General features: G+C 37.8%; 1 protein-coding gene across 1 annotated transcript in view; it reads right to left on the bottom strand.

The window, feature by feature from the left end:
- Nucleotides 1-27066, bottom strand: part of KIF6 (kinesin family member 6) — a 493781-nt gene that overhangs the window by 407551 nt on the left and 59164 nt on the right. The window contains exon 4 of the mRNA XM_036767567.1: nucleotides 3793-3940. Coding sequence (XP_036623462.1) covers nucleotides 3793-3940 — 148 coding nt within the window. The remainder of the gene's footprint in view (nucleotides 1-3792; nucleotides 3941-27066) is intronic.

Raw genomic sequence — 27066 nt, 5'->3', positions numbered from 1 at the left:
GAGTTATCTGTGGCACTGAAATGTTAAGTGACTTCCCCAGGGTCACAAAGTCAGTGTTTAGATTGGAAATTGAACCCTAAACACTATACTAGGCTTCTTCTATTAGTGCAAGTATTATCTCTATTTTATAGGTGAACAGACATCATCTAAGATATTAAGTAATTTCACAATAGTCATACAGCTAGTAGGTATTTGAGTAGCGATATGAAGGGGGGCCAGCTGACTCCAAGTCTATGAAGAGTTCAAAAAGATTTTAATAAGCCAAAATGAGGGAATGAATCTAATAAAATGAAAACTAAGGTGGATTAACGTAAAATTCTATGCTTGGGTCTAAACATCAATTTCCTAAGTACAGAATAGGGAGGCATGTCTGGATAACAATTTGTGCAAAAAAAAAAAAGACCTGGGGCATTTTAGTGGACTTCTATGTCAATATAACTCAACACTATCCTATGGCAGTCCCTCCCCTATCTGACAGCCCCCCATACCCCCGTCACCACAAAGTGAATAGAATTTTAGGCTTTACTAAGAAAAGCAGAATAGTTAAGATACAGGACTACTTTACTCTGCCCTGTTCAGAACAAAAGGGAGAGAATGGTGTTACCAGAGTTCTTCTCAATTCTTCGATTCTATGATTTTGTAATTATGTGAATCAAGGCAAAGCTGATGACTGTAATTATTTTGAAGGGTCCTAAATGTTTCTCTGACCTTGGGCAGGGTTTATCAGGCAATAGCCTTCTATGCAACCATACTGGTCAAAGGTCAAGCTTCTGAATATAGGCTACAACAAATAAATTTTTAGAAATTACATTTCCATTGTATAGGACTTGGAGATAAAACAGAACTGATGACCAGAAGGTCTAAAGTGAATTTCAGAATGAGAAAAGGCATTTGGAATATAACATAGTAAAAAGAAAAAAGCATGATACGTGAGATATTTCCATTTTCCCCTCCAAATTCATAAATCTTTTTGTATTATTGTTCTGGAAAGTGATTTTTTTAGTTAAAGTGAATTTTTCCAGAAAGGTGGTTGGTTGGGATAGTTGAGGTATGAAGGGACGAGATGATCTGAAATGTAATTTCATCTGAAATGAAATTGTGTCAGGAAAATGGAGCTGTGAAAAACTTAGATCACAATGCACACAAATAGATGCTTTCATTTTAGAGTAACCATTAGAGTAACCATTATATGAGTTGGGATCAACAAAAGCGCTTTTACTGGAAGGTTCATTTTAGAGAAATTTTTGTAACCAAATCAACAGGACAATGTTACCATGGGATACAAACAACTTTGTTATATGGAACTCTTCTTTTTAATGGTATACTAATACTATTTTATTTTTTCATTTAAAAAGTATTTTATTCATTCAAAAAAGCATGAATAAATACTTTTTTAAAATTAATGCTTTTTAAAACATTTAAAATGCCTATTTTGTGCCAATCCCTAAGCTAAGCACTGGGAATGCAAAGAAAAAAATCTCTTTAAAGAGGTTATAGTATACTGGAGGAATGACAAATACACAGAAAAGAAAACACACAAAAAAACATACAAAATAAATTCAAAGAATTTTTCTTGGAAGGGGAAAGCATTGGCATCTGCTAGCTCCAGGATGTACCTCCTATAGGAGATGGTAGTTAAATTGAGCTATGAAAGATTCTAGGGATTCTAAGAGATGGAAAAAAAAGGAGTGAGTACATTCCACGTAAGGGGGCTAAGCTGTGCAAAGGCTCAAGGACAGAAAATGGAACATCATATATTGGGAATAGCAAGTGAGGTAGATGGATTCTATCAAAGAATGTTAGGAGTAATGCATAAAAAGCCCAGAAAGGTGGCATAGAGACAGATTATGAAGGACCCTAGATGCCAAATCCAACTCAGTATTTATTAGCTTTAGTTAATAAGAAACCACAAGTGTTTTTTGCGCAGTGGGCTAACAGACTTATGCTTTAGGGATATCCTTTTGTTAGATAGATGAAAAGGAGATTGGAGACAGAACAGCCTGGTGGTTCATCAGTTAAGAGGCTGCCACATAGCCCAGGAGAGAGGTGACCAGGGCTTGAATCAGAGGAGTGACTGTTTGAGTAGATAAAAGAGAATGTATGGAAAAGGTGGGGGAAAGGTTCAACAAAACTTGGCAGCTGTTTATGGGGAGTTAGGTAGAAAGAGTTGAAATGACTCTGAAGTTGTGAGTCTAAGGAACGGAAAGATAATCCTTCAACAGAGTAGAGAAGTTAGGAAGAAGAGAGAATTTGAGAGGAAGAGTAGAGTTCTATTGTGGATGTATTATATCTGGAATGCTTATAGGAAATTCAAGTGGAAATGTCTAATAAGCAGTGGCAATGTAGAACTGGACATCAGGATAGAGACTGGGGCTGGATATAGAGCTATGTTTATCTATACACAAGTGTGTATGCATATAAATGCAAATATATGTATAACTTGACTAATCTGTGTACCAATAATCAATGATACTATGAGCTTTGATGAAATTGAATTTATACTAGTGATTTTATTTCTTTGACCTTCTAATCAATTGTGAATGAAAAGAATTATGTTTCTAGCTCTAAACCTATGATTCTATGAGCTTAAGCTTTCCAAAAGGTTTCTGATTTATCTGCCTTTATTACGGCAAGGGAAAATACCTCGATGTCTCAAAGATAGCAATGATCAGATAGTCTGTAGATTTTTCAGTAGATATATCATGAGCTTTTTAGACCTTGAAGAAAGAGCTACCCTTGAATTTCATTCTAACAGTAGTCTTTGAATGAATAGCTCTTGTTCTGAATTCCTTGGCTAGAGAACTATGGCAAATGAATGAATCAATCAGTAAACATTTCTTGTGCTAGGTATTTTGCTGAGCACTGAGAACAGAAAAGGAGGCAAACAAGCTTCCCTCAAGGAGCTCACAATCTAATGGAGGAGACAACATACAAGCAAATATATACTGAGCAAGCTACGTACAGTATAAAAGGGAGATAATTAACAACATAAACAAAATTTTAGTCACATTAAATATTTCCTTTTTCAAGTAGAACATAATAGGACTTTGTAACAACAATGTTACTAGCAGCTGCTGTGGCTGTGTGAGATTAACAACACCAGCACACAGGAAGGCTGCTAGCACATATTCTTTGAACTGCTTTTCTAAGGAAAGCAACTTTAAGAGGTTTACAATCTCACTTTAATCAAGCATACATATATCATTTGAGCTTCAGAGAAAATACAAACAAAAATTACAAGCATACATTATATAAACAGAGTAAATAACATGCAGAGATCAACAGACAGGCCTCTTATCTGTCTGACCAAATCACAATAGTTAACAGAGAGAGAGGCACCAACATCTGGATTTTCGAAGCTGGGGAGCTCTTAACAACAGCTACCTAGAGTCTTGTCTGGTCAAATCACAGGACACTCTTCCAGTGAGTGAGAGCCCCAAAACAAAACACCAACCTCAGATCTTATATACCCTGTTCAGGGCCCTGAGGGCTCAGAGCCTACTTAGCAAAAAGGTGTAGGACCTGGGGCCTGGGCCTTACTTGTTTCTTAAGCAGTTCATCTAAGATTTGATTCAATCCAAGAAACAAAAGACAACAAAAAGTCGACTTTGCTTGCCATCACATTCGAAAGTCAAGACTCGAAGGTACTTGGTGGCCTTAGCATTGCAAAAGAGAAGACAACAAAAAAGTCCCACCCTAATTACCATAACAGACTTTTACCAATAATATAATTTCTTCCTTCAGAAAATTACTTATAAATACATAAGATAAATGGAAATCACAGTTCTTTACCTTTTGTAATTGCTCAAAAATGTATGATAGGGTCCTTGGAATGATGCCTCTGTCACTGTAGCGCTCAGCTCCCCCGGTAATAGTGAAAGTCTTGCCACTGCCCGTTTGACCATACGCAAAGATGGTGCCATTATAGCCAGCCAGAACACTGAAATGAATAACACTATAATGAATAACATAGCTTCCATATCCAAATGGCAAAGGCATTAAATAAAAGCATCAGTCTAGAATTCTATGGAACATCATCAATCTTCCCAAATAATGTTGAAAATATACTCATAATTTCATGATATATCCAATATATATCAAAGTATTTGGGTACCTGGAACTTCTTTGATTAACTCAAGAATATTTATAGTCAACTTCAAAGAAGGGAAGGTAGAGCAATTAAAGGAAGGTACAGTGATTTCTAGTCACATGGAAATCTCTTGCCATCTTTAGCTAAACAGAATATTGATGGAAAAGCCATAAATAGGATGAACATTAATCTCTCCTATTTGGCACACCATAGGCAATCCAGATACCTGGTACAAAGCACACCCACTGCCAGTACACTGTAGTTCCTTCCACAAGGCCAACCAAACACTAAGCATATCCCTTGTGCCTATCTAACATCACATCTCTCCCTGCTCAATGACCAATTAAGTCATGGCGATGTACTTTGCTTGTGCATAAAATAAACAAATCCAAGTAGTGCCAGAAATTTATAACTGCCATATGACTTCTTCAGTCCTGGGATGAGGCAAACAGGAAGTCTGCCTCATCCTAAGTAGTAGAGACAGACCACATACAGTCAAAAATTGCTTTTTATTCATCTATTCATTTATTTTGTTTTATTATGTGTCCAACACTGTACTAGTTAATAGGTAGTATGAAATGCATTGGGGTTGGGGGAAAGGATTACAAAAGAACTAGAGAACACTGTCCACAAACTCAAGAAGCTTACAATCCAATTGGCGAAGCAAAAGAAAATATAAAACTAAAAGACAATGATAAAACAATAAATAGGCCAGGCAAATAATATAAGGAATGGTATGTACATGGGATGATTACTACCTCTCAGGATTGTTGTCAGAATCAAATGAGATAATATTCCTAAAGCACTTAGCACAGTGCCTGGAACATAGGAGGTGTTACCTAAATGCTTTCCATTGTGGTGGTGGTGGTTGTTGACAGGTAGCATAATATTGTATGAAGCAGGCTTGACCTGGAATGAGGAGACCTGAGTTCAAACCCTGCCTTACTACTTGTGAGAGTGAGACTCCACTTTCTCATCCATAAAACGGACCCAATAGCTATACTACCTACTCCACAAGACTGTTGTAAGGAAAGCACTTGAAATAGGAATAACACTAATAGCAGTAAAATAGTGTAGAGAAAAACATCTAGGGTGTAAGGTCAGTGGAGGGGAATGATGGAAAATAAGGTGACAGAGATAATAAAGAGCAGATTATGAAGATCTTGAAAACTAGGTAGTGGAGTTTAGAGAAAAAATTAATAGCCAAAGTTCTTAACCAAGTGTGTGCCATAATTAAAGTGATAGCTTTAGGAAGACTAATACACTAGTGATATTAAGAGTAGATTGGAAAGAAAGAAAAATTAGAATCAGAGGGAAAAAAGCAAGAGAGCTGCTGCAGTAATCCATGTATAAAGTGATGAAGTTCTGTATTAGGAGAAGAGAATCAGGAGGAAGGGTGGTGGCAGTATGGATAGAGTAACAGGAAAATCCTAGACACATTTTAAAAAAAAAGATGGAGAAGGCTTGCTGATAAATTGGCTAAAGAAGATCAAAAGAATTTAATGAATTGGCATTCTGACCAAAACCAAGCTATAAAATAAGAAAATATGAACTAGCCTCCTAAATCACATATTAAATTAGTGACGATGCTTTCACCGATATATGGTACATTTTGACATGAATTCTATAGTTTCTATGCCTATAGCTATTTAAGATGAAATTCACAAACATTTGTTCCAAATGGTTTAGACATAGATATGCTTAAAGGTAAAAGGCTAGACAAGATCATCTCAGGTCCAGTTCAGCTCCATATTTCTATATTCTATTGTGGTATATTCTAATTGTAAATCCTGCTGTGGAAATGTGGGTAGGGCATATGGCCAACCACAATCAATGCAAGCCAAACTGATGGCTCTTTTCTGAAATAGGATGCCAAAGAAGTTCAGAGAATATACTCTTTTCATAAACCTCTAAAATACGTTTTAATGTAATGAAATATATACAAATGAAAGTATTATTTGTATATCTATCATCATTACAGCCTTAATTAAGCACTTTGGGCACAGAATACACTATTGACTGCTGAAGAGAATGGCTCTAGACACTGTTATGTGATGTTTTTTAAAAAAATTCTTAAATGAAAACTGGTTGACAGCAACACTGAATGCAGTTTCGGTGAGAAGAATGCTGGATCAGGAATCAGAGGACACAAGTTCAAGTCCCAGCTCTGACATTTACCATAATTTGTACAAATTATTTCATCTCCCTAGGCATTAATTTACTCATCTGTAAAATGAGAAGGTTGGACTACATGACCTCTAGGATTCCTTCTAGCTCTTAATCTATGATTCTATATGATTCCAAGCCTGGAAATAACAATAGCAAAAAGAAGGAAACTGATTTCAAAGACCTCTCACATAATTTCTAAGCTTTCAAGTGTGACTAGGAAGGCCAGTTTGGGATGCTATTCCATAAGGTAGTTAAGCTTGGCAATATTAAATTCCACAATTTCCTTTAAGAAAAAAATGGAATCTCAATCCCTACATATTTCATAAAATAAAATCGGCAACTGCCTTGTCTTGAACAATTTAAGAATTTGACTACTTAGACAGAAGGATCTACTAGAGACCTTCCTGATATTCCTTCCAACTCTACAATTCTCAGTATTCTCTTCACTTATTGGTCTTATTACTTCAAACCAACCATTTGAGAGCCATAAACATCAAGGTAATATTTAATTCAGAATCTCTAGTTTAAGATAATCCTAAGTGACCTTATCACATACTTCAGGGCTTCTGGTCAATCCATAGGTTCATCTAGTTGATGCGGGAAAATGTCCTTAAATAGCATTATTGATAATTTTGCAAGTTCCTAATGGATCTATCCTTTCTTAATGCTCTGAATAAGCAATTTAAATTTAAGAACACAACAAATATATGAACCTTCAATAGAAGAGGAAAGTGTCTTCTGATGATATACTATTTATGAAAATTAGTTTCCATTCAGTATCCAGATTTGGAAGTGAATGTTGAATTATCCCTTTATGAAATAATATGTACATATTTATAGCATTTTGCCAGATATTTCTTCTGCTGCCTTGGAGAGTAATATTTAAGTTCATCAACTACATAATTATTCCCAAATGAACATCAATCAGAGGCAAAAAACCAAAAACAAAACAATAGCACGAAAACAGTTTTACATTATCCTATGACATATACATATCTTGTGTAATTTAGCTAGGCAAGTTCATGCAAGATTAGAAATGTGGTAGCATTCTGATTTATAGGGATTTATTTTTTACAGAGAAAGTTAGAAAATAAGCTTTCATCAGCTGATTCTTTGTATTTTTTCCTGTCAAATTCTTTCCATCTTCTGGCACTCATGCATCCCTGGCTGCCCTCTTCAATATGAAATCACAGACAAATAGAATTTCAGTGTTGGAAGGGACCTTAGTCAATATTTAGTTCCACCCATTTCTGAAAGAGATTCTCTATTAAAAATAACAGAGAAATGGTTATTCAGCCCCTGCTTGACAGCCTTTAATGAGGGAGAAACCATAACCTCCCAATGCAGCTCATTCCACTTTGGGATAACTCTAATTGCTATGAAATTTGTTGCTGTTTTCTGACATCATGACTAAATTTGCCCCATCACAACTTTTGCCTACCATTTTATATTTCAATCAAGTAATCAACAAGCATTTCTTAAGCACCAACTTCTTTAGGCACTGTGTTAGGTAGGGGGGATACAAATACAAAATTGAGACAGCTCTGCACTCTGAAGCCAAACAAAACATGTCTAAGCCCTCTTCCAAATGACAGTTTTTCTGATACATGATGATAGGTATCATGTCCTCCTATAGTCTTCTCCAGGTCTCCTTCAATCAATCTGGATTGGAGTCATGGACTCGAGGACTTTCGCTTTCCTAGCTGCCTTTCTCTGGAGGCTCTCTGGCTTGTCTATGTCCTTCCTAAGCTGTAGTGCCCAACAGTGCACATTGTATGCTCTGTGTGGTCTAAGTAGAGTAGAGCTGAAGTGGCAGTCCCAGCATATTCTTGGAGCATGCATCTCTGAATGCAGTGCAAGCTCACATTAGCTCTTTTTGGCTGCCCTAGTAGTGTTGATTTATATGACTTTTGCAATCCACTAAAACAAAGCCATATTTTTCAGACAGCTCATTCTCTAACCATACCCTCTCCACCTTATATTTGTGAAGTCAATTAGTCTATTTTATTTTTTATTCTTAATTTAACACCAATTTTTTTTCATAATGTAGGACAGAAAACAGGATTAAATGTGAAGCCATGAATCTCTATTATGTAGTTTCCTTTTTTAGTATATAATAAATTTAACATGTTCTTTTCAAAGCTACGCTGCTTGTTTCTTTCTGAATTTCTTTTTGGTATCATCTATCACAAGTCTCTTCCCACTCCAATCCATCCTCCACTCAGCTGTCAAAGTGATCTTCCTAAAGCACAATCTGAACACATCACTTTCCCAACACAATAAACTCCAGTGGCTCCCTATCACTTTCTTCCTTTTGTTTTTTTAACTCTTTTTCTTTTGGAGAGGGGAAGGCAAGGCAATTGAGGTTAAGTGAGTGGCCCAAGGTTCACACAGCCAGTAAGTGTCAAGTGTCTGAGGCCACATTTGAACTCAGGTCCTCTTGACTGGAGGGCTGCGGCTCTATTCACTGCACCACCTAGCTGCCCCTCCCTATCACTTTTAAGATCAAATATAAACTCTTTTGATATGCAAAATTTCCCACAACTTGGTTCTCTATTACCTTTCTAGTGTTCCTAAACTTTGCATTTCCACCCAGCCTTTATTCTGCAATCCAGTAACAACAACAAAAGATATTTCTAAGAAATATGCCCGGTTTACTGATGGGCCAGCAAAATGGGCCATAAAAGACATTAGAAAGCAGTAGCCTATAACCCATGTAGTAAGCAGACTTTGGAAAGTACTATGATATGTGGAAATAGTCAATATGCTGAACTTATGGCAGTATATCAAGCTATTAAAACAGAGAAAGAAGGACAGTGTTGTATATTCACTGATTTGTGGGCAGTAGCTCGTGGGTTAGGTACATGGATACCAATGTGGAAAAATCAAAATTGGGAAATTCATGATAAACAAGTTTGGGGCAAAGAAATATGGGAAGATATATGGGGCATGTCTTTGGTTACTAATTTGTCAGATTTTCATGTAGATGCTCACATGGCCCTCACTATGCCAGAACATGAGTACAATGTAGATGCTGATCAACTAGCAAAGACTGCTACTCAACATATCATCCCTACTCTGACACCAACTGATGATCTGGTACTAGCAAAATAAGTCCACCAAACGACCAGCCATTTAGGGGTCAAGGCCACACACCAGTGGGCACAAGATTGAGGTATTAGTATCTCTTATTCGTTGTTAAAGCAAGTAAAAGAGGAATGTAATATATGTCATTTGGAAAAGGAACAAACTGTTCCTTGGGTAGTAACTAGAGAAATAGCAAGGGGAAAAGTTCCAGCCCACATTTGGTAGATAGATCATACTGGACCACTACCCGAAGATGAAGGATGCAAATTTATATGTACTTGTGTTGACACCTATTCAGGTATACTAGTAGCTTGTCCTTATAAGAATGCAACCAAGAAAAACACCTGTAAAACTCTAGATATTGTAGGTTCATGTTATGGAACTCCAATGCAGATTCAGAATGACAATTTTCAAAGGCAATGAGATGAAGAGATATTGTGTATTGAACAAATAGAGTGGATATATCACATTTCGTATTATCCACAAGCATCTGGGTTGATAGAAAGAATGAATGGATTGTTGAAAGAACAGTTAATAAAGTTAAGTTCGAAAAATTCATATCAACATTGGAAGGATAATTTGTTCACTATTTTACATAATTTGAATAATAGACCATTCAGAGGAAGTATACCTCTGGCCAGAATGATGACCCCAAATCTGCAAATTAGAAAACAACAAACACATAAGATCCAAAATATTGAGTATTGAACTGTGAGGGAAGACATCTCACCACCATAGCCAGGAATATCCTGGCTTGGCAGGATATGATTTACATTGTTCAGAGGACTTTGGGTTGGATAGAAAAGAGATAAGAAAAATCTCTACTTGGATATGTATGAGAATCCCTAAGAATAATTTTGGACAGATATTACCTAAACCAGGATTAGCAGCTCGGAGAATACATGTATTGGCTGGAGTGATAGATTCTAGTTATCAAGGAGAAATTATTGTAACATTCCAGAATTTAGGTGAAAAACCTATACAGTTTTGTAAAAATGATAGAATAGTTCAATTGATTATTATTCCTTGTGAAACAATGTCCCTTCTGAAAACTGACCCCCTTTCCAAAATAACTATCAGAGGAAAGGAAGAGTTTGGTTCAAACTGAAAGAATAAAATTGGGAGCTAAAGTATGGGCAAAGCGAAAGCCAGGTGATGTTCCAAAAGCTGCAGAAATTATAGCACATAGGAAAGATAATACTGTAACAGTGGTTTACCCAGGAGAAAATGATTATGAAACTGTATCCCTGAATCATGTATTCTATCATGAGTAAGGCTATGATATTCTCTTTGTTTCTTTTTGAATTTTTGTCTGTTAAATTTGTGAAATTTGTTTTCTGTAGGCTTAGTACCATCCACTTGCGGATGCCAAATCACTAAAGCCAGATGTCAATCTCTGATGTGTTTGGAGGTCACCTCTGGACCTGTCCATGACTGTGATGTGTTACCCTGGGACCTGTCCACAATTGTGATGTGTTATCCCTGGACCGGAGTTCCAGATGCCAGGTTGCTAAAGAACTGACCCCTTGAATAGGACTCTTTACCTCTTGGGGCAGGGACAGCTCTATGTCCAATTTCAGCAGGAAGAAGCTATGGAAGATGAGACATTCACCACTTACCCCAAGATTTTAAGCCCCGTTTGTTTGGTGGAGGAATGATGACATTGTTTTATATGCTGATATTGTGTTACCCCTGTTATACTGTTCTGTAAAGTTCTGCTGACAGCAGTTATCCCAACACTCCCATTGCCCTATGTAATGGATAGGAAAGAACTTGGGGCTGAATATGATAGCAATTTAGATTTGAAGATCTTTCCCACCCATTAATAGGCCATGTGACCTGCTTACATCACAGGAAGCCTAAGTCACATGTGGTGTGAGGAGCTTGATGAGAGGAAAAGGAAACTGTGTCACAGCAAATGTTGAGAGAGCCATTATGGCTGTTAATGACAGAGCTGAAAGAAAGACAGTAGACCTGTGATAGCTATACTGTAAGCTTCAAGTGTTTTGTGGGAAGGTCCCAGAAGGGTGTGGAGAGGTTTTGAGATGGTGAGGCTCCATGCTGTGATATTATGTATCGAATTCTTTGCTGCTGTGATGGACTGGGCAGATGGCTTACGGGATATGGTTCTCTGCTGTCTGAATAAATGGTATACTTGTACCTTCTATTTGGAGAGTTTCATATATTTTGCAACACAGTATCATATAGGCATTTAATTTATTCCAGGAATGAAAGGTTGGTTCAATATTAGGAAAACCATCAGCATAATTCATCATATCAACCACAAAACTACTAGCAGAAACCATATGATTATCTCAATAGATGCTGAAAAAGCTTTTGATAAAATGGGGCATGTCCATTCCTTTTAAAAACACAAGAAAGCATAGGAATAAATGGAGTCTTCCTTAAAAAGATAAGTAGCATCTACCTAAAACCATCAGCAAGCATTATATGTAAGGGGGACAAGTTAAATATATTTCCAATAAGATTGGAGGTGAAACAAGGATGTCCATTATCACCCCTATTATTCAATTTGATACTATAAATGTTAGCTCAGCAATAAGAGAAGAAAAAGAAATTGAAGGAATTAGAATAGGTCAAGAAGAAATTAAGTTATCACTCTTTGCAGACGATATGATGATTTACTTAGAGAATCAAGTAAAAAACTACTTGAAATTATATAAACAACTTTAGCAGAGTTTCAGGATATAAAATAAACCCATGTAAATCTGCAGCATTTCTATGTATTACTAACAAAGCCCAACAGCCAGAGATAGAAAGAGAAATTCCATTTAAAGTTACCGTAGATACTATAAAATATCTGGGAGTCTACCTGCCAAGACAAACCTGGGAACTATATGAACACAATTACAAAACACTTTTTCACAAAATAAAGTCAGTCTAAATAATTGGAAAAACATGAGTTGCTAGTGGGTCTCCCATGCTAATATGATAAAAATAACAATTCTACTTAAATTAATTTACTTATTCGGTGCCATACCAATGAAAGAACCAAAAAATTATTTTATAGAGCTAGACAAAATAATAACAAAATTCATCTGGAAGAATAAAACATCCAGAATATCAAGGGAATTAATGAAAAGAAATGCTAGGGAAGGTGGCCTAGCCATACCAGATATCAAAATGTATTAGAAAGCAGCAATCATCAAAACTACTTTATACAGGCTAAGAAATAGAATGGTGGATCAGTGGAATAGATTAGGTACACAAGACGCAGCTTCTGGGATAAGAACTCACTATTTCACAAAAACTGCTGGGAAAACTGGAAGATATTATGGCAGAAACTGGGCAAAGACCAATATCTTATACTGTATGCCAAAATGAAGTCAAAATGGATTCATGATTTAGATATAAAGGCTTACACTATAAGCAATTTAGGAGAGCAAGGAAAAGTTTACCTGTCAGATTAATGAAGAAGAGAAGAATTTATGCCCAAACAAGAGATAGACAGCATTACAAAATGCAAAATGGATAATTTTGATTACATTAAATTGAAAAGTTTATCTACAAACAAAGCCAATACAACCCAGATTAGGAGGGAAGCAGAAAACTAGGAAAGAAATTGTACAACTAGTGTCTCTGATAAAGGCCTCTTCTCTAAAATATACAGGGAACTGAGTCAAATTTATAAGATTACAAGTAATTCCCCAATTGATAAATGGTCAAAGGATATGAACTGGCAGTTTTCAGGGGAAGAAATTAAAGATATCTATAGTCATATGAAAAAATGCTCTAAATCACTATCAATTAGAGAAATGCAAATCAAAACAACTCTTAGGTACCACGTCTCTCCTGTCAGATTGGCTAGCATGACAAAACAGGAAAATGATAAAGGCTAGAGAAGATGTGGGAAAATAGGAACATTGTTACAATGCTGGTAGAGTTGTGAACTGATTCAGCCATTCTGGAGAGTCATTTGGAACTATGCCCAAAGGGCTATAAAAAACGTGCATACCCAGAGCGGGGAGCAGAGCAGAGCCCAGTGTGGGCCGTGCCAGGACCAACCAGACTGGGAGTCAGGTGGAACAGGCCATAGGACCCTGAATCATTGAGCTGTGGCAGTTACAAGACTTCTCAACCAACAAATATCAAAGACAACAGAGAAGGTTAGTTGGAAAAACTTCTGGGACAGAGTGAAAGGAGTTCATGGTCGGCCACCGCCCCAGGGGTGGTGGAGGTGGTGCAGCTCTGAGGCTACTTCCAGAGTTCCAGCTGCAGTTGCTTCCGGCCCCAGGCCCACCTGATGGGAGGAACTAAGCAGTGGATTAGAGCAGGAGTGCAAGGCCTGCTTTGCCCTGCTTGGATCTAGGCCTCAATCCTGGTTGGCGGTTCTTGGGGGAGAAGAAGCACTGGTGTGGCAGAGATTGCTGTGTAGAAGTAGCTCTGAAAATAGCAGCACAGCCCTTCAAGCTTGGGAAAGCAGTCATACCACGACGAAAAGCTCAAGGGTCAAGTAGTCGGCTAGGAACAGGCAGCGAAAACAGACTCAGGTTCAGACTTACACTTTGGAATCTTTCTCTGGTGACAAAGAAGCCCAAAACATACAGCCAGAAGAAGTCAACAAAGTCAAAGCGCCTACATCAAAAGCCTCCAAGGAAAATATGAATTTTTCTCAGGCCATGGAAGACCTCAAAAAGGATTTGGAAAAGCAAGTAAGAGAAGAAGAGGAAAAATTGGGAAGAGAAATGAGAGTGATGTGAGAAAACCATGAAAAACAAGTCAATGACTAGCTAAAGGAGACCCAAAAAAATACTGAAGAAAATAACACCTTTAAAAATAGACTAACTCAAGTGCAAAAGAGCTCCAAAAAGCCAACAAGGAGAAGAATGCCTTGAAAGGCAGAATTAGCCAAATGGAAACAGAGGTCCAAAAGACCACTGAAGAAAATACTACCTTAAAAATTAGATTGGAGCAAGTGGAAGCTAGTGACTTTAGAAGAAATCAAGATATTATAAAATAGAACCAAAAGAATGAAAAAGTAGAAGACAATGTGAAATATCTCATTGCAAAACCACTGACCTGGAAAATAGATCGAGGAGAGATAATTTAAAAATTATTGGACTGCTGGAATTATTGGAATACTGTCGCTAAATTCCAGCAACCCTAGATCAAGGAGAAAATACTGCAAGCAGCCAGAAAGAAACAATTTGAGTACTGTAGAAACACAATCAGGATAATACAAGATCTAGCAGCTTCTACATTAAGGGATCAAAGGGCTTGGAATACGATATTCCAGAGGTCAAAGGAGTTAGGATTAAAACCAAGAATCACCTACCCAGCAAAATTGAGTATCATGCTCCAAGGCAAAATATGGACTTCCAATAAAATTGAGGACTTTCAAGTTTTTTCAGTGAAAAACCAGAGATGAATAGAAAATTTGACTTTCAAACACAAGAATCAAGAGAAGCATGAAAAGTTATAGAATGGGGTAAATTATCTCACATAAAAGTGGCAAGAAAAAGCAGTTCTGTTGGAAGGGAAGATGGGGCAGGTGAGGGGGAATGAGTGGATCTTGCTCTCATCAGATTTGACTTGAGGAGGGAATAACATACACACTCAATTGGGTATCTTACCTCATGGGAAAGTAGGGGGAAGGGGATATGAAAGGGGGGATAGAAGAGAGGGCAGATAGGGAGAGGAGGTAATCAAAAGCAAACACTTTCTAAAAGGGACAGGGTCAAGGGAGAAAATTGAATAAAGGGAGACAGGATAGGAGGGAGCAAAATATAGTCTTTCACAACATGAGTATTGTGGAAGGGTTTTGCATAATGATACACATGTGGCCTATGCTGAATTGCTTGCCTTCTTAGGGAGGGTGGGTGGGGAGGGAAAAGGGGACAGAATTTGGAACTCAAAGTTTTAAAAGCAAATGTTCAAAAAAAAAGTTGGTTTTGCATGCAGATGGGAAACAAGATATACAGGCAATGGAGCATAGAAATCTATCTTGCCCTACAAGAAAGTAAGGGAAAAGGGGATGGGGGGGAGTGGGGTGATAGAAGGGAGGGCTGACTGGGGAATGGGGCAACCAGAATATATGCCATCTTGGAGTGGGGGGGGAGGGTAGAAATGGGGAGAAAATTTGTAACTCAAAATCTTGTGAAAATCAGTGCAGAAAGCTAAAAATATTAAATAAATAATTTTAAAAAACATACATACCCTTTGACCCAGCAATACCACTTCTAGGGCTGTATCCCAAACAGATCAAAGAAGTGGGAAAAGGACCCGTATGTACAAAAATACTTATAGCAGCTCTTTTTGTGGTGGCAAAGAATTGGCAATCAAAGTGATGCGCATCAATTGGGGAATGGCTAAACAAGTTGTGTTATATGAATGTAATGGAATACTATTGTGCTGTCAGAAATGAGGAGCAGATGGACTTCACAATAACCTGGAAAGACCTAGGTGATCTGATGCTGAGAGAGGGGAGCAGAACCAGGAAAACATTATACTCGATTGCAGACACATGGTATCTGTGATGACTAACTTTGATAGACTTGGCTTCTCTCAGCAATGCAAGGTTCTAAGACAGCACCAAACGACTCATGATGGAAAAAGCTATCCAAATCCAGAGAAATAATTATAGAGTCTAAATGCAGATTGAAGCAAGTTATTTGCTTCCTCCCTCCCTCCCTCCCCCACCCCGGTTTTGTTTCTTCTTTCTCATGGTTCATTCTATTGGTTATAATACTTCTTTACAACTTGACTACTGTGAAAATAAAGTTAATGTGAAGGTATATGTATAACTCATATTGGATTACATGCTGCCTTGTGGGTGTAAGAGAGGAGGGGAAGGAGGGTGAGAAAATTTGGAACTCAAAAACTTGTGGAACTGAGTGTTGTAAACTAAAAATAAAAAAAAAATTAAAAATGTGGTTACTGAAAATTCAACAAATAAAAAAATAAATTAACAAATCTCTAAGACCTGAAACATCACAACAATTAATTACTTGAGAACATCTGAGTCATGCTTAGTGGCAATCTGAATTATATATGTAAATAGTAAACAGATGAGCTGCAAGAAACTTTAAATTTTTTAAAGTACACAAGATCTGGAGAATAGAAAAATCTAACAATTGTTTATTTTTCTGTGCTACAGTTTGAATTCAAGATTCACAATGGATAGTGAGTTTTGTAAGTTGTTCATCCAATAGTCAAAGTTTGGCTAACACAGTTTCATTCATTTTATACTTATATTTTAAAAACCAAAACAAGAATTCAGAGAGGACACATAGCCTTGTGGATAGAGTCAGCCTCGGAATCAGGAGGACCTGGGGTCAAGCCCCACCTCTGACACATACTTTCTCTATAACCTTGGGCAAGTCACAGCCCACCCACCCAAGGCAATTCTCTGAGACTCTAAGTTCCCCACCTGCATTTGTGGGAGGGAGTTTTCTTCGCAGTATTTCTACGTTAACAGAATCAGAGATCTATTTTTTTTAAAGGAAGAACACAACCACCTCTCAAATAATTAAAAATAATTTCATTGGTTTTAGCTTTTAGGGAAAAAAAATGGATTTTAGTATGTGCTGGTCTCAGTGCCAAAGGTTCACAGTAGCTACAAGCTAAATTCATCAAAAACCACCTAGGTTAGACCTTAGAGATTTAAGAAACAATTCCCTTTACAACATTCTTGATAGGTGGTCATTAATCCTTTGAATAAACACTTTCAGGACAGAAAGTTCATTACTTTATAAGTCAACCACTTCATTTTCATATAGTTCTCTTAGAAAGTTCTGCCATTATGTTGAGCTGAAATTTATCTCCTTGTAAATTTCACCCATTGGTAGCACTTCTGCCATCTGAAGAAACATAGAACATATTCAAGTCCAACCCCCAGAAAATGATTAGAAGAAACACAAATTTTAAGTCCATACCCATTCAAAGTTGTCTATAAAGCTTTGACAATCATTACTGCTGCAAAAAATTTAATCAGGTTTTAGTAATAAGAAAAGCAACCTTGCAAAGTGAAATTTGTTTGGAAAAATGCATAGTTATAGTTACCATTGAATCACTAATATAGATTATCCACCAAATATGTGAATTTGAATTTTTTTGGAGAGATGTCACCAGATAATGAACCAACTTTTTAAAAAATGAAGACTCGTGTAATAAATTTTCCACATTTTTTATTCTCTAAATGCTACCTTAAGATATAGTACAATTTATACGGTAGGCTATAAGAAACATAAATATATACAAAGTGGCAAATGTAGTAAGATGTTTCTGTAATAAATGATTACATATTTTAAAATATTCTCATGCCTTTATTTTACCTAGCTTTTGGCAAATTACTTGAATATCATCTCTTCCTACATAATTTGCTTACATTTTTTACTTAATACTGGTACAGCCTTTTGATTTATGATTTAAAAGATAAATTATGTTATTTTCGAACTCTCATTTAGGTCTCATAAGAAGTTAAAAAACATATTTGGATACAAAAAAGTAATAAGGAAACCAGTCAAAACAAACCAATTTTAATATTTTAAGTCACTTCTTAATTTCTATACAAAGCTGCCATTGTGTAAACAAAGTCACATACTATAAGTCATTATGTTCTTGCAATTAATTCTTAAGAAAAAGGCCACAATCATTCAAAAATTCCCCTTTATTCTTGAATACTAACATTAGATATTTTCAATGAATGCTATACATAGAAAACACATGGATATGTACAACATGGAAAGTATCTACTAAAATTAAAAACTGACCTGCATAATTCATCTAAATCCCACTTCTTTGAGGTGGTGAATCATTTCCTTTCCTTTAAAATATTTTCCACATCTCACATAGGTCCATTCTCAGTTTATTTTCCTTTCAAATTATTCATACTCATTTATGGTCGGCTACTTATAAAACTTTAATGATAATAACAAAAAAGACTATTCTATGTTTATTCTTTATCATGATAGCTCTTTTACTAAAGATCCTTCTAGTCGGTTACAGTTTTTTCATAAGAATAAATGTATTTGAGTGCAGAGATTCAGTAAGACTGAGATTAGGTACTATGACATGGCAGGGACTGAGCAGCATATCTATTCCTTGCTCCTCACTCCAGTTGAAAATTAGAGCCAAAGCATACATACAAGGGGAAAAAGGGTGAATAGGGACAACACCATGGTGTTAATTTATCTGTATGTTAACCATCTCTTTCCAGCCTTGGAATATACACTTATTATTTTGGAAATTTTGCATCCTATAATTGGAATGTGTACCATATCAACCTCCCCTTCAGAATCTTCTGTCAAAGTAGCCCCATTTAAAGAGGAATTTTGATGCTATTTAGTTTTTCAGTCATGTCTGACTCTTTGTATCCCCATTAGGGGTTACTGGAGTGGTTTTCCATTTCCTTTTCCATCTCATTTTACAGATGAGGAAACTGAGGCAAACACAGTTAAGTGACTTGCCCGGGACACACAGCCAGTATCTGGGACTAGATTTGAATTCAGGTCTTCCTGACTCATTGTGCCTCCTATCTGCCCAGAGAGGAATTAATTCCCTTTATAGTCTCTCTAGAGTACTTGGGAAACCATAGCATAGAGTCACATAAACTCCCAGTCTACACAAATTCTGCAGTATCTCTGATGGGATGGAAAATCCCTACTCTGTTCCATAGACCTATAATTCCTAATGGGGCTCAGTTTGTGTAAAAACAGTTCCTTGATGAAGCTTAAGCCTACTCTGAAGAAATAACACTACCAGAACTGCCTAGAATTCTATTTCTGAAAAGGCTTTAAGAAACACGCAACCATTAAAATACTGCAAAACTGCAAGTAGATAGGCTGTTTATTACCAGAAAGCATAGCTTAGTCACTGAAGGATTTGGCCCACTCACTGCACTGGGCTGGGCCTGCCTCAGGACAGTCCTCTGGTAATTCAGTTTTGATACTGCAACAAAATGAGAATTTCACAGGTCATTCAATGGATGACTAAAGGAGATTTGCTTAGTCATATAGCAGAAGGATACTCAACAAGGGATAGGTATTAAGAACATCTGGAGCTGGTTCATGTGAAGAAAGCTCCTTCAAAGAATTGCCCATTATGATCCACCAAACATTACAGAGTTCTCCAGCAGCTGCTCCTGGCTGATTTGTATTCAGACAATGAGGAAGTGAAGACAATCACTAAAGGCCTACTTCTTTAATCCCCTGAGCAAACAAAGTCAGAGTTTCAAAGCCTTTTAGGGAAAAAAGGGCCTTCAGAGGGATACCACATTCTGTCTACTCCTCCATAGTAAGGTCCTTATGTGACCTTAGGGCTATTGGTGGTGTTGCATTCAAGAAGTCTGATACAAGTAGCACTAATAGAACAAGAGAAAAATGAAAACAATCCTGGCAAAAACTAAACACTGTAACACTCCTGAAGGAGTGACTGAATCTGGGAGAGACTCAGGACACTGAACAAGGCCCAAGTCTAAAAGATCAAGTCCAAGTTGTATGTGATGCAAAATCTTTGTAGTTTACAGAAGGTCTCTCAAGGTAAAAAAGTGACCTCAATAAGCAAGAGTTCACCAAGAACATCAGGGCTACAGCAAAGATGACACTTCCTTCATAGTCATCCTCATCATGGATCAGGGAAAATTGAACTATACCACCCCCTACCTCCCACTTAGCACTCCTTGGCCTACCAGCCAGGACCTACCCCTCCTTGGGAGCCCCATGGGAGGTTTTACAAAATCTTTGTCCCATGAAAGACCTCTGAGGGACTGCTCCCCTTCTTATGTAGGGGCTGATTTATTTTGCCTCCCCCTTATTGACAGAAAGTAAGTCCCCTCCTTGCTACTACCAAGGCCTACTCTTAGGTCCTTTCTCTTTTTTTCTTTTTTTTTTTTTGAGGGGGGAAGGCAGGGCAATTAGGGTTAAGTGACCTGCCCAAGGTCACACAGCTAGTAAGCATGTCAAGTGTCTGAGGCCAGATTTGAACTTAGGTCCTCCTGACTCCAGGGCTGGTGCTCTACTCACTGCTCCACCTAGCTGGCCCTCTTAGGTCCTTTTTCAAGGATGGTGTAGTGTTTCCAAAGGCCTGAGGACTACAGGTATACCATTATGAGGGCTTGATTCTACCTCTCCTCTCCATGTCAGGCCTAACTCTTTCTCCTGATGAAAGGTTTGCTACAGGCCTGCATCACGTCTGCCCGTCTGTGATTGGCAAGAGCACTGCAGGGAATGTTACTTCTGGGGCCGACTGCCCAACTGTGCTGGGGTCAGGTACTGCAAGCACAATGTCACTGCCCAAGGCTGATCCGTTGACTTTGACGACATCAGGAACAGCAATGCAGGATGGTTCAGGCAATCCTAATAAATTCTGCCTCCTGGTACCAGGGGTCTTTATCTCCATGGTAGGAAATTCCTCCTAGTGCTAGCCCCTTCCTCCTCCTTCCCCCCTCCCCAGACCCAAGAGCTCCTGACACCTTGAACTCAAAAGGCTGTCAACATGACTAGAAATGAAAGTTGGCTCAGCACTGATCTAGTCCAGGGTTGAGGAATCTGTGGCCTTGAAGCCACAAGTGGCCCTCTAAGTCCTCAGGTGCAGCCCTTTGATTGGATCTAGACTTCACAGAACAAATCTGTTCAGCCAAAGGGCCACACTTGAGGGCCTAGAGGGCCACATATGGCCTGGATGCCACATGTTCTCCACCCGATTCTAGGCTCAAAGAAAACACAAAGAAAAATGCAACACAACAAAGCCAGAGACTCCTCAAGGTAGGCCAGTTCATGTGCTATATTTGCCATGTATAAGCAATAGCTATTTCTGTTGGACTGGGAGAGTTTGCCTCATGAAAAGCAACTACTGTATCCAAAAGCATCACCCAAAGCACCACCAGGAATATGAAAACTAATCTTCCCTTATTTTCCTTTGCACTGCCCATTCTCCACTTCAAGATCATTAGATTCCAAACCTATACCAATATGACATTTTTGAGGACTTGGCCTCTTTCATTCAACATCATTTTTCAATTGCTCTACAGATCACAGACAAATCTGAATCAATGCCTTCAAGACATTCATCAAGTACACTTGGTGAATTTTTAATACCCAGAAAATCAGATCAAAATGAGGCAAAACTAGAATGGCCAATTATGGCCAATTTTTTTCCCTGTCATTCTGAATTAGCAAAAAAAAAAAAAAGGCTGATAGAAGAACAATTAAGGAGGGTTGTGATATTCTGTAAGCCTTGATTCGGCTTTCTATTGGCCTCAGGTCACCATTAACATGAACTGCAAAACAGGAATCAAGGGAGAGGGTGAGATTTTCTGGAGCCTAACTACAAAGCATCAGCATTCCATTAAAGACTTTGGACTGAGTTAATTAAGTCTTCAGATTTTTCTGTTTAAATTCTGCTTCCCGAGCTCAGATCAAAATTGCCAATCCAGTGGAAGGATCTACTGATAGGCAGGTTACCATCACTGCTTCTGCTGCCAGCATTAGCCTGGCCCAGTATCTAATCAATGTCAGGCTTTCCTCGGAGACGGGTGGCATGGGGAGAAGCTAGAACAATACAGACTCACCCATAACCCCCTTCTGCTGTTCACCACCCATGATCCATCTGTGTAGTTCTGAACAGTCAGCGATTCCAGGTTTTAAATAGTTTGTAAATTTTCAGTTTCTACACAACTTTATCATCCACTCGTGATTTTTTTAATTACAGTGTTTTAATTCCTTTCTCTGTTCAGCCGTTAACGCTGAGGACCATATTTAGTTTTATAAGCTTCTCCCTGTTTTTTTTGTCTTTTCTTTGTTTTGTTTTTGTTTTTTGTTTTTTTTGGGGGGGGGGGCTCATGAATTTTTTTTTCTGTTTTTGTCATTGAAATGTAAGAGTGGAATATTAATACATTTCAGTTTAGTTCTGTAATGTCAGGAATTTTTCAAAAAAAAATTAAAAGATGGACTGGAAAAAAAAATTCTGCTTCCTAAGAAACCCCACTCCCCTACTGCTGATATGCCACTCCAATCTAATTCCCATCATACTGTTCATCTTGTTCACTCAGTATCACTGCCTAAGATGTAGGCTTCATGCCACTACTACCTCTTTTCAAACTCTCATTCGAATTCAGATCAACCCTATCACTCCCCAGTTTCGTACCAATCTGTTTTTTCTTCCTTCTAGTCCTTTGGAATCCCAGCTCTATTCTCAATAAATTTTAATGGGGAGGGTAGGGGAAGGGATTGCAATGGGAAAAGAGAGGAGGAAGGGATAGATGTAAGAGATAATGCAAAGGTCAAAATCTTTAATCTTTTCCACCACTACTCCTTTTCTCAATACTTACTTTAACTGAAATATGATTTTCCCCAAAGGACACCATATTCCTTTCAACCTTCTCAATTACATGCCATTCCCCTGATTCCTCACTCCGAACATCCCTCTCTCCTCCTCATGGGTCCAGAAGGAGGGTATATTCATTGGCACAATTCTTGATCCCACTACCACTTTCAGAACATTCCTCTACCACCACCTTAAAAAATCCTTCTTCAAAGTTCTTGTTTGCTGGATCATCATCATACCTTCTAACTCTGCCAAGCCTCTGTCAGGCTTGTTCTCTCTACCCCTTTCCCACAAATATCTTTTCAGAAGCACATTTATCTATATGTCCCAGAGACATCTGAAATTCTTTCTCTAAACTGTCCCCTCTACCAGACTTTCCTATTTTTTTCTCAAGAACATCAACCATTTTCCAGTCTCCCAACTAAATAACTCTGGTATTATCCTCAACTTATTACTCTCCTCCACTCCATATATCCAGTTTGTTGCCAAATCTTGCCATTGGTAAGTTCTCAATACACATTTCCATTCCCATCTTTCAATTCACATACAATTGCTACCTTGGTTCAACCTGGACTTTCTGTTCCCCATGCTTCAAGGACATTTCCCTACCCTAAACTGACTTCCACAAAGTTGTCAAATTGAACCTAAGCATCAATCTGACCATGGCACCCCTCTTCTTAAATTCCAGTGGCTCCCTCTTGCTTCTAGGATTAAATGCAAAAACCTCTGTTAGGATTTTAAAGCCCTCTATGACTTGCCCCTTTCCATTCTCCTTATGCGTTACTGTCCTGCCTGCACTGTACAATTCAGCCAAATGATCTTTCTCTCCATTCCTCAAACATGGCTGTACATTTCCTGCCTCAAGATCTTTGCACTATCTTTTCCCCATGCCTGCAATGCACTCCCTCCTCACTTACGCCTCATAGAATCCTTAATTTATCTTCATGTCATAAGTTAAGTACCACCTTCTATACCAAGGGTTCTTAACCTTTTTTGTGTCATGAACCCCTGGTAGTCGGGTGAAACCTATGGGCTCTGAATAAAGTTTTTAAATGTACAAAATAAAATACATTGGATCACAAGGAAACAAATTATACTGAAATAGTTATCAAAATATTTTTAAAAGGTTCCTACAGATCTTTTCTGATTCTCTCTAATTTGTATTTACCTACCATGTACTTACTTTGTATTTATTCTTTATACACTTACATATATACATAGCTTCTTCCTTGATAGAATGTAAGCTTCTTGAGAGTAGGGTTAGGGAACCTGTGGCCTCAAGATCTCTAGGTCCTCAAGTGCAGCCCTTTGAATCCAAACTTAATAAAAGGACCGACAGTAGGGGCCCCTGGTTCCCCACCCCTGACCTAGAGCCTAGTACAGGGCCTGACATAAAATAGGCACTTAATAAATGCTTATTAATTAATTGGCAATCATTCACTTAACCTCTATCTGCCTCAGTTTCTTTAACTGTAAATTCGGATAAGACTAGCACCTATTTCTCAGAGCTGTGAGGATTAAATGAGATAATACTTGTAAAATGTTTAGCATAGTGCTTGGCATGCAGTAGATACTTAATAAGTACTTATTTCCTTCCTTCCTTATTCACTTTCTGGGCTTCATCTATCACCTGTATGTAAATGATTCACATATTTACATCTTCATTTCTGACTACTCCTTTGAGATCCAGCTCCACATCTTTAATTCTTTCCAGAATCTCTCCACCTGCTACCTCAAATTTAACATGTTTAAAATTGAACTTATTACATTTACCCAAACCTGCTCCTCCTTATAACTTCTATGTTACTGTCAATGGTGCCACCACTAACATGACATGCTTGAAATCTTGTGTTCATCTTCAATTCTTCCCTATCTTGTACCTCCTACATAATCAGTTACTAATTTCATTTTTCCAATATCTGCAAAAGTATCTTACAACTGTCTCCTCCTCCTCTCTATTCTCACTGCCAGGACCACATTACAGGCCTCCTCATTGGTCTTCCAACTTCTTCTAACCGCCTACTACACTCCGTCTTCCATATCACTGATAAACTAACCTTCCTTATGCATTTGCATGGCTCTCTACTACGAATGGAGCAAAGTTCCAACTCTTTTGCCTGGCATTCAAGTCCCTCCATGATTTGTGTACCCCACCATACTAATGTTCTCATATTATTACCCTTTAATTAGCCCAGTTGGAATACTTGCCATTCCCAGAACACACCCCTTTCTCTATCTTATGCCTAAAATATTATTTCTCCCTCTTTACCTTTTGAACTCCTATCCAGACTTTAAACTCCAAATCAAACCTTATCCCCTCTTTAAAGTTTATCATATACTGAGCACACCTTTCAAACTCCTTTGGAACTCATAGCCATCTGTATTTCCCTATCATGTATGATTTTGTCCTTTAGTTATTTGTGTCCAATATTCTCCTGGTGATGCTATGTGGTTGTGAGTCATGAGACACCACAGTCTCAGAAGAATCAAAATTACAGGGAACCCAAAGAACATAAATGATAGTTGTGTAAGTAAGCAAAAACACCAACAAAAATGATTTGTATGTAAAAGGGAGCATATAATACGTTAATATAAGGACACATATGATTGGAAAAATAGGAAATCTAGTCATGTAGCAAGAGTGAGGGATAATGGTTGTACTGGTATTTAGGAAATATTAAAAAAGACATTGAGATGAAGGCTTACAATTTACTGGGTAGATCCTCTAAGAAGGATTTATAAAAGAACCAAAAGAGCATGGGACAAGACAGAAAGGACAGATTTAAATGTGTAACAATGGAAGGGGTACAAATATCAAGATCACAAACCTGGTTAAGTATCAAAGTATTAAATCAATCAATCAACAAGCATGTGTTAAGCATCTGTGTGCTAGACATTACAATGTGACCTGGAGGGTAATATTCTACCAAAGTGATCAGTCCCATTAGGGAGAGGACCCATGTCTTATCTAAGCTTTTTATCTACCTAAGCAACTAGAAGAACGTCCTGAATACAGTGCTTAATCATTTTTCTCTAATTTAATTTTTTAAATTAATGTGGTTTTCTTAACTTCACATATGTGTAATGAATCTCTCTGCTGACAAAATATTGCCAAGAAGAATAGCCAGACCGATGTAACTAGCTGTAGTAACTAGATGTCACTGTGGAGAGCAAAGCTGGCTGGCTGGTACTCAACCCTCTCTTCCCTGCTCCTTTAAGACAAAGGGGCAGAAGGGAATCCTCCCACACTACAACTATCTCCTTCTACGGGTCCAGCAGGAGGCAGGACTTTCTCTTCTGTCAGTTCTTCCCCTCCCCTCAGTAGAGGAGTAGAGACTCTGCCTAAGTTACCTGCTCCCTTCCCACCTCCTCACTTCACCCTCCTTCCAGAGGACTAAGGACTTGAGGTAGCCACACCAGTAGTACAACTATTAATAGGCTTAATGGTCTAGAGAGCATGCATTCTTAACTTAGGGTCTGTGACCTTTTTTCCCAGAGCTTTTATCTCAATGTAATTGCAATACTATGTATTTTAAAATATTGTTCTGAGAATGGGTCCATAGGCTTCACCAGAATACCAAAGAGGTTCAAGAGACAAAAAAAAATTAAGAGGTCTAGAGGAGCTTCTGATCTTGAGGAAGCCCAGATTCAGTTTGAAGTTTGATCTAAGGAAGGTTATAGAATTATTAACAAAATAAAATAAAAGCTTGATTTGTCCCCAAGTGACAGCTAATCACCAAGTTGGAGAGGAACTTCCCATCCAGTTAAATTCTAAACAATTAGCCAAAGGCTTCCCTGTTTGCACTCTATGAATACAATCATACACCTACAGAACAATTAAGACTGATCTCGTGTCTTATCTAGAATAATTGAGCCTTAAAAGTACTAGTGAAATAGTTAGGAAGAATTTAAAAGAAAACATGGAATTTTGAATTTAAATCTCCATTCTTGCAGATGGAAAGGGAGGGGGAAGGGAAAAGTGGAAGGATGACTTACTCTACCAACCACGTGGATTCTCATGCAAGGGTGAGCTCACTAATGATTGGTATTGTTTTCCACTCTAGTCACTGATATTTTATCTGCCTCTGGTAACCAAAGATATTGACCACTATGATGGAGCCCACACAACACCATTCTTCTTTATCTCTGCCATCCACTCATTCATGCATCAGCTCTAATTACTGAGAGCCAGCTAGTTTAAAAAAAAAAGAAAGAAAGAAAGATCCTACCCTGCTGTCAAAACCTTGTGATAATTCTGTTTCTGTCTATCCCATGATAGGCAGAAGGGCAAGTATTCACCCAAATACCTATTCTACCTGCTTCAATATACATATGTAACTCAATTATGATTAACAATTAGAATCTTGTAATAAACAAATGTTGCTAGAGAACTTGAGTTATTTCCAGAGCAGGCTAATCATTTTCTCTGAATTCTT

This window comes from Trichosurus vulpecula, chromosome 7, assembly GCF_011100635.1.
Source record: "Trichosurus vulpecula isolate mTriVul1 chromosome 7, mTriVul1.pri, whole genome shotgun sequence".
Lineage (NCBI taxonomy): Eukaryota > Metazoa > Chordata > Mammalia > Diprotodontia > Phalangeridae > Trichosurus > Trichosurus vulpecula.
Note: the sequence above shows the minus strand (reverse complement) of the source record. Positions and strands in the feature narration are given on the sequence as shown.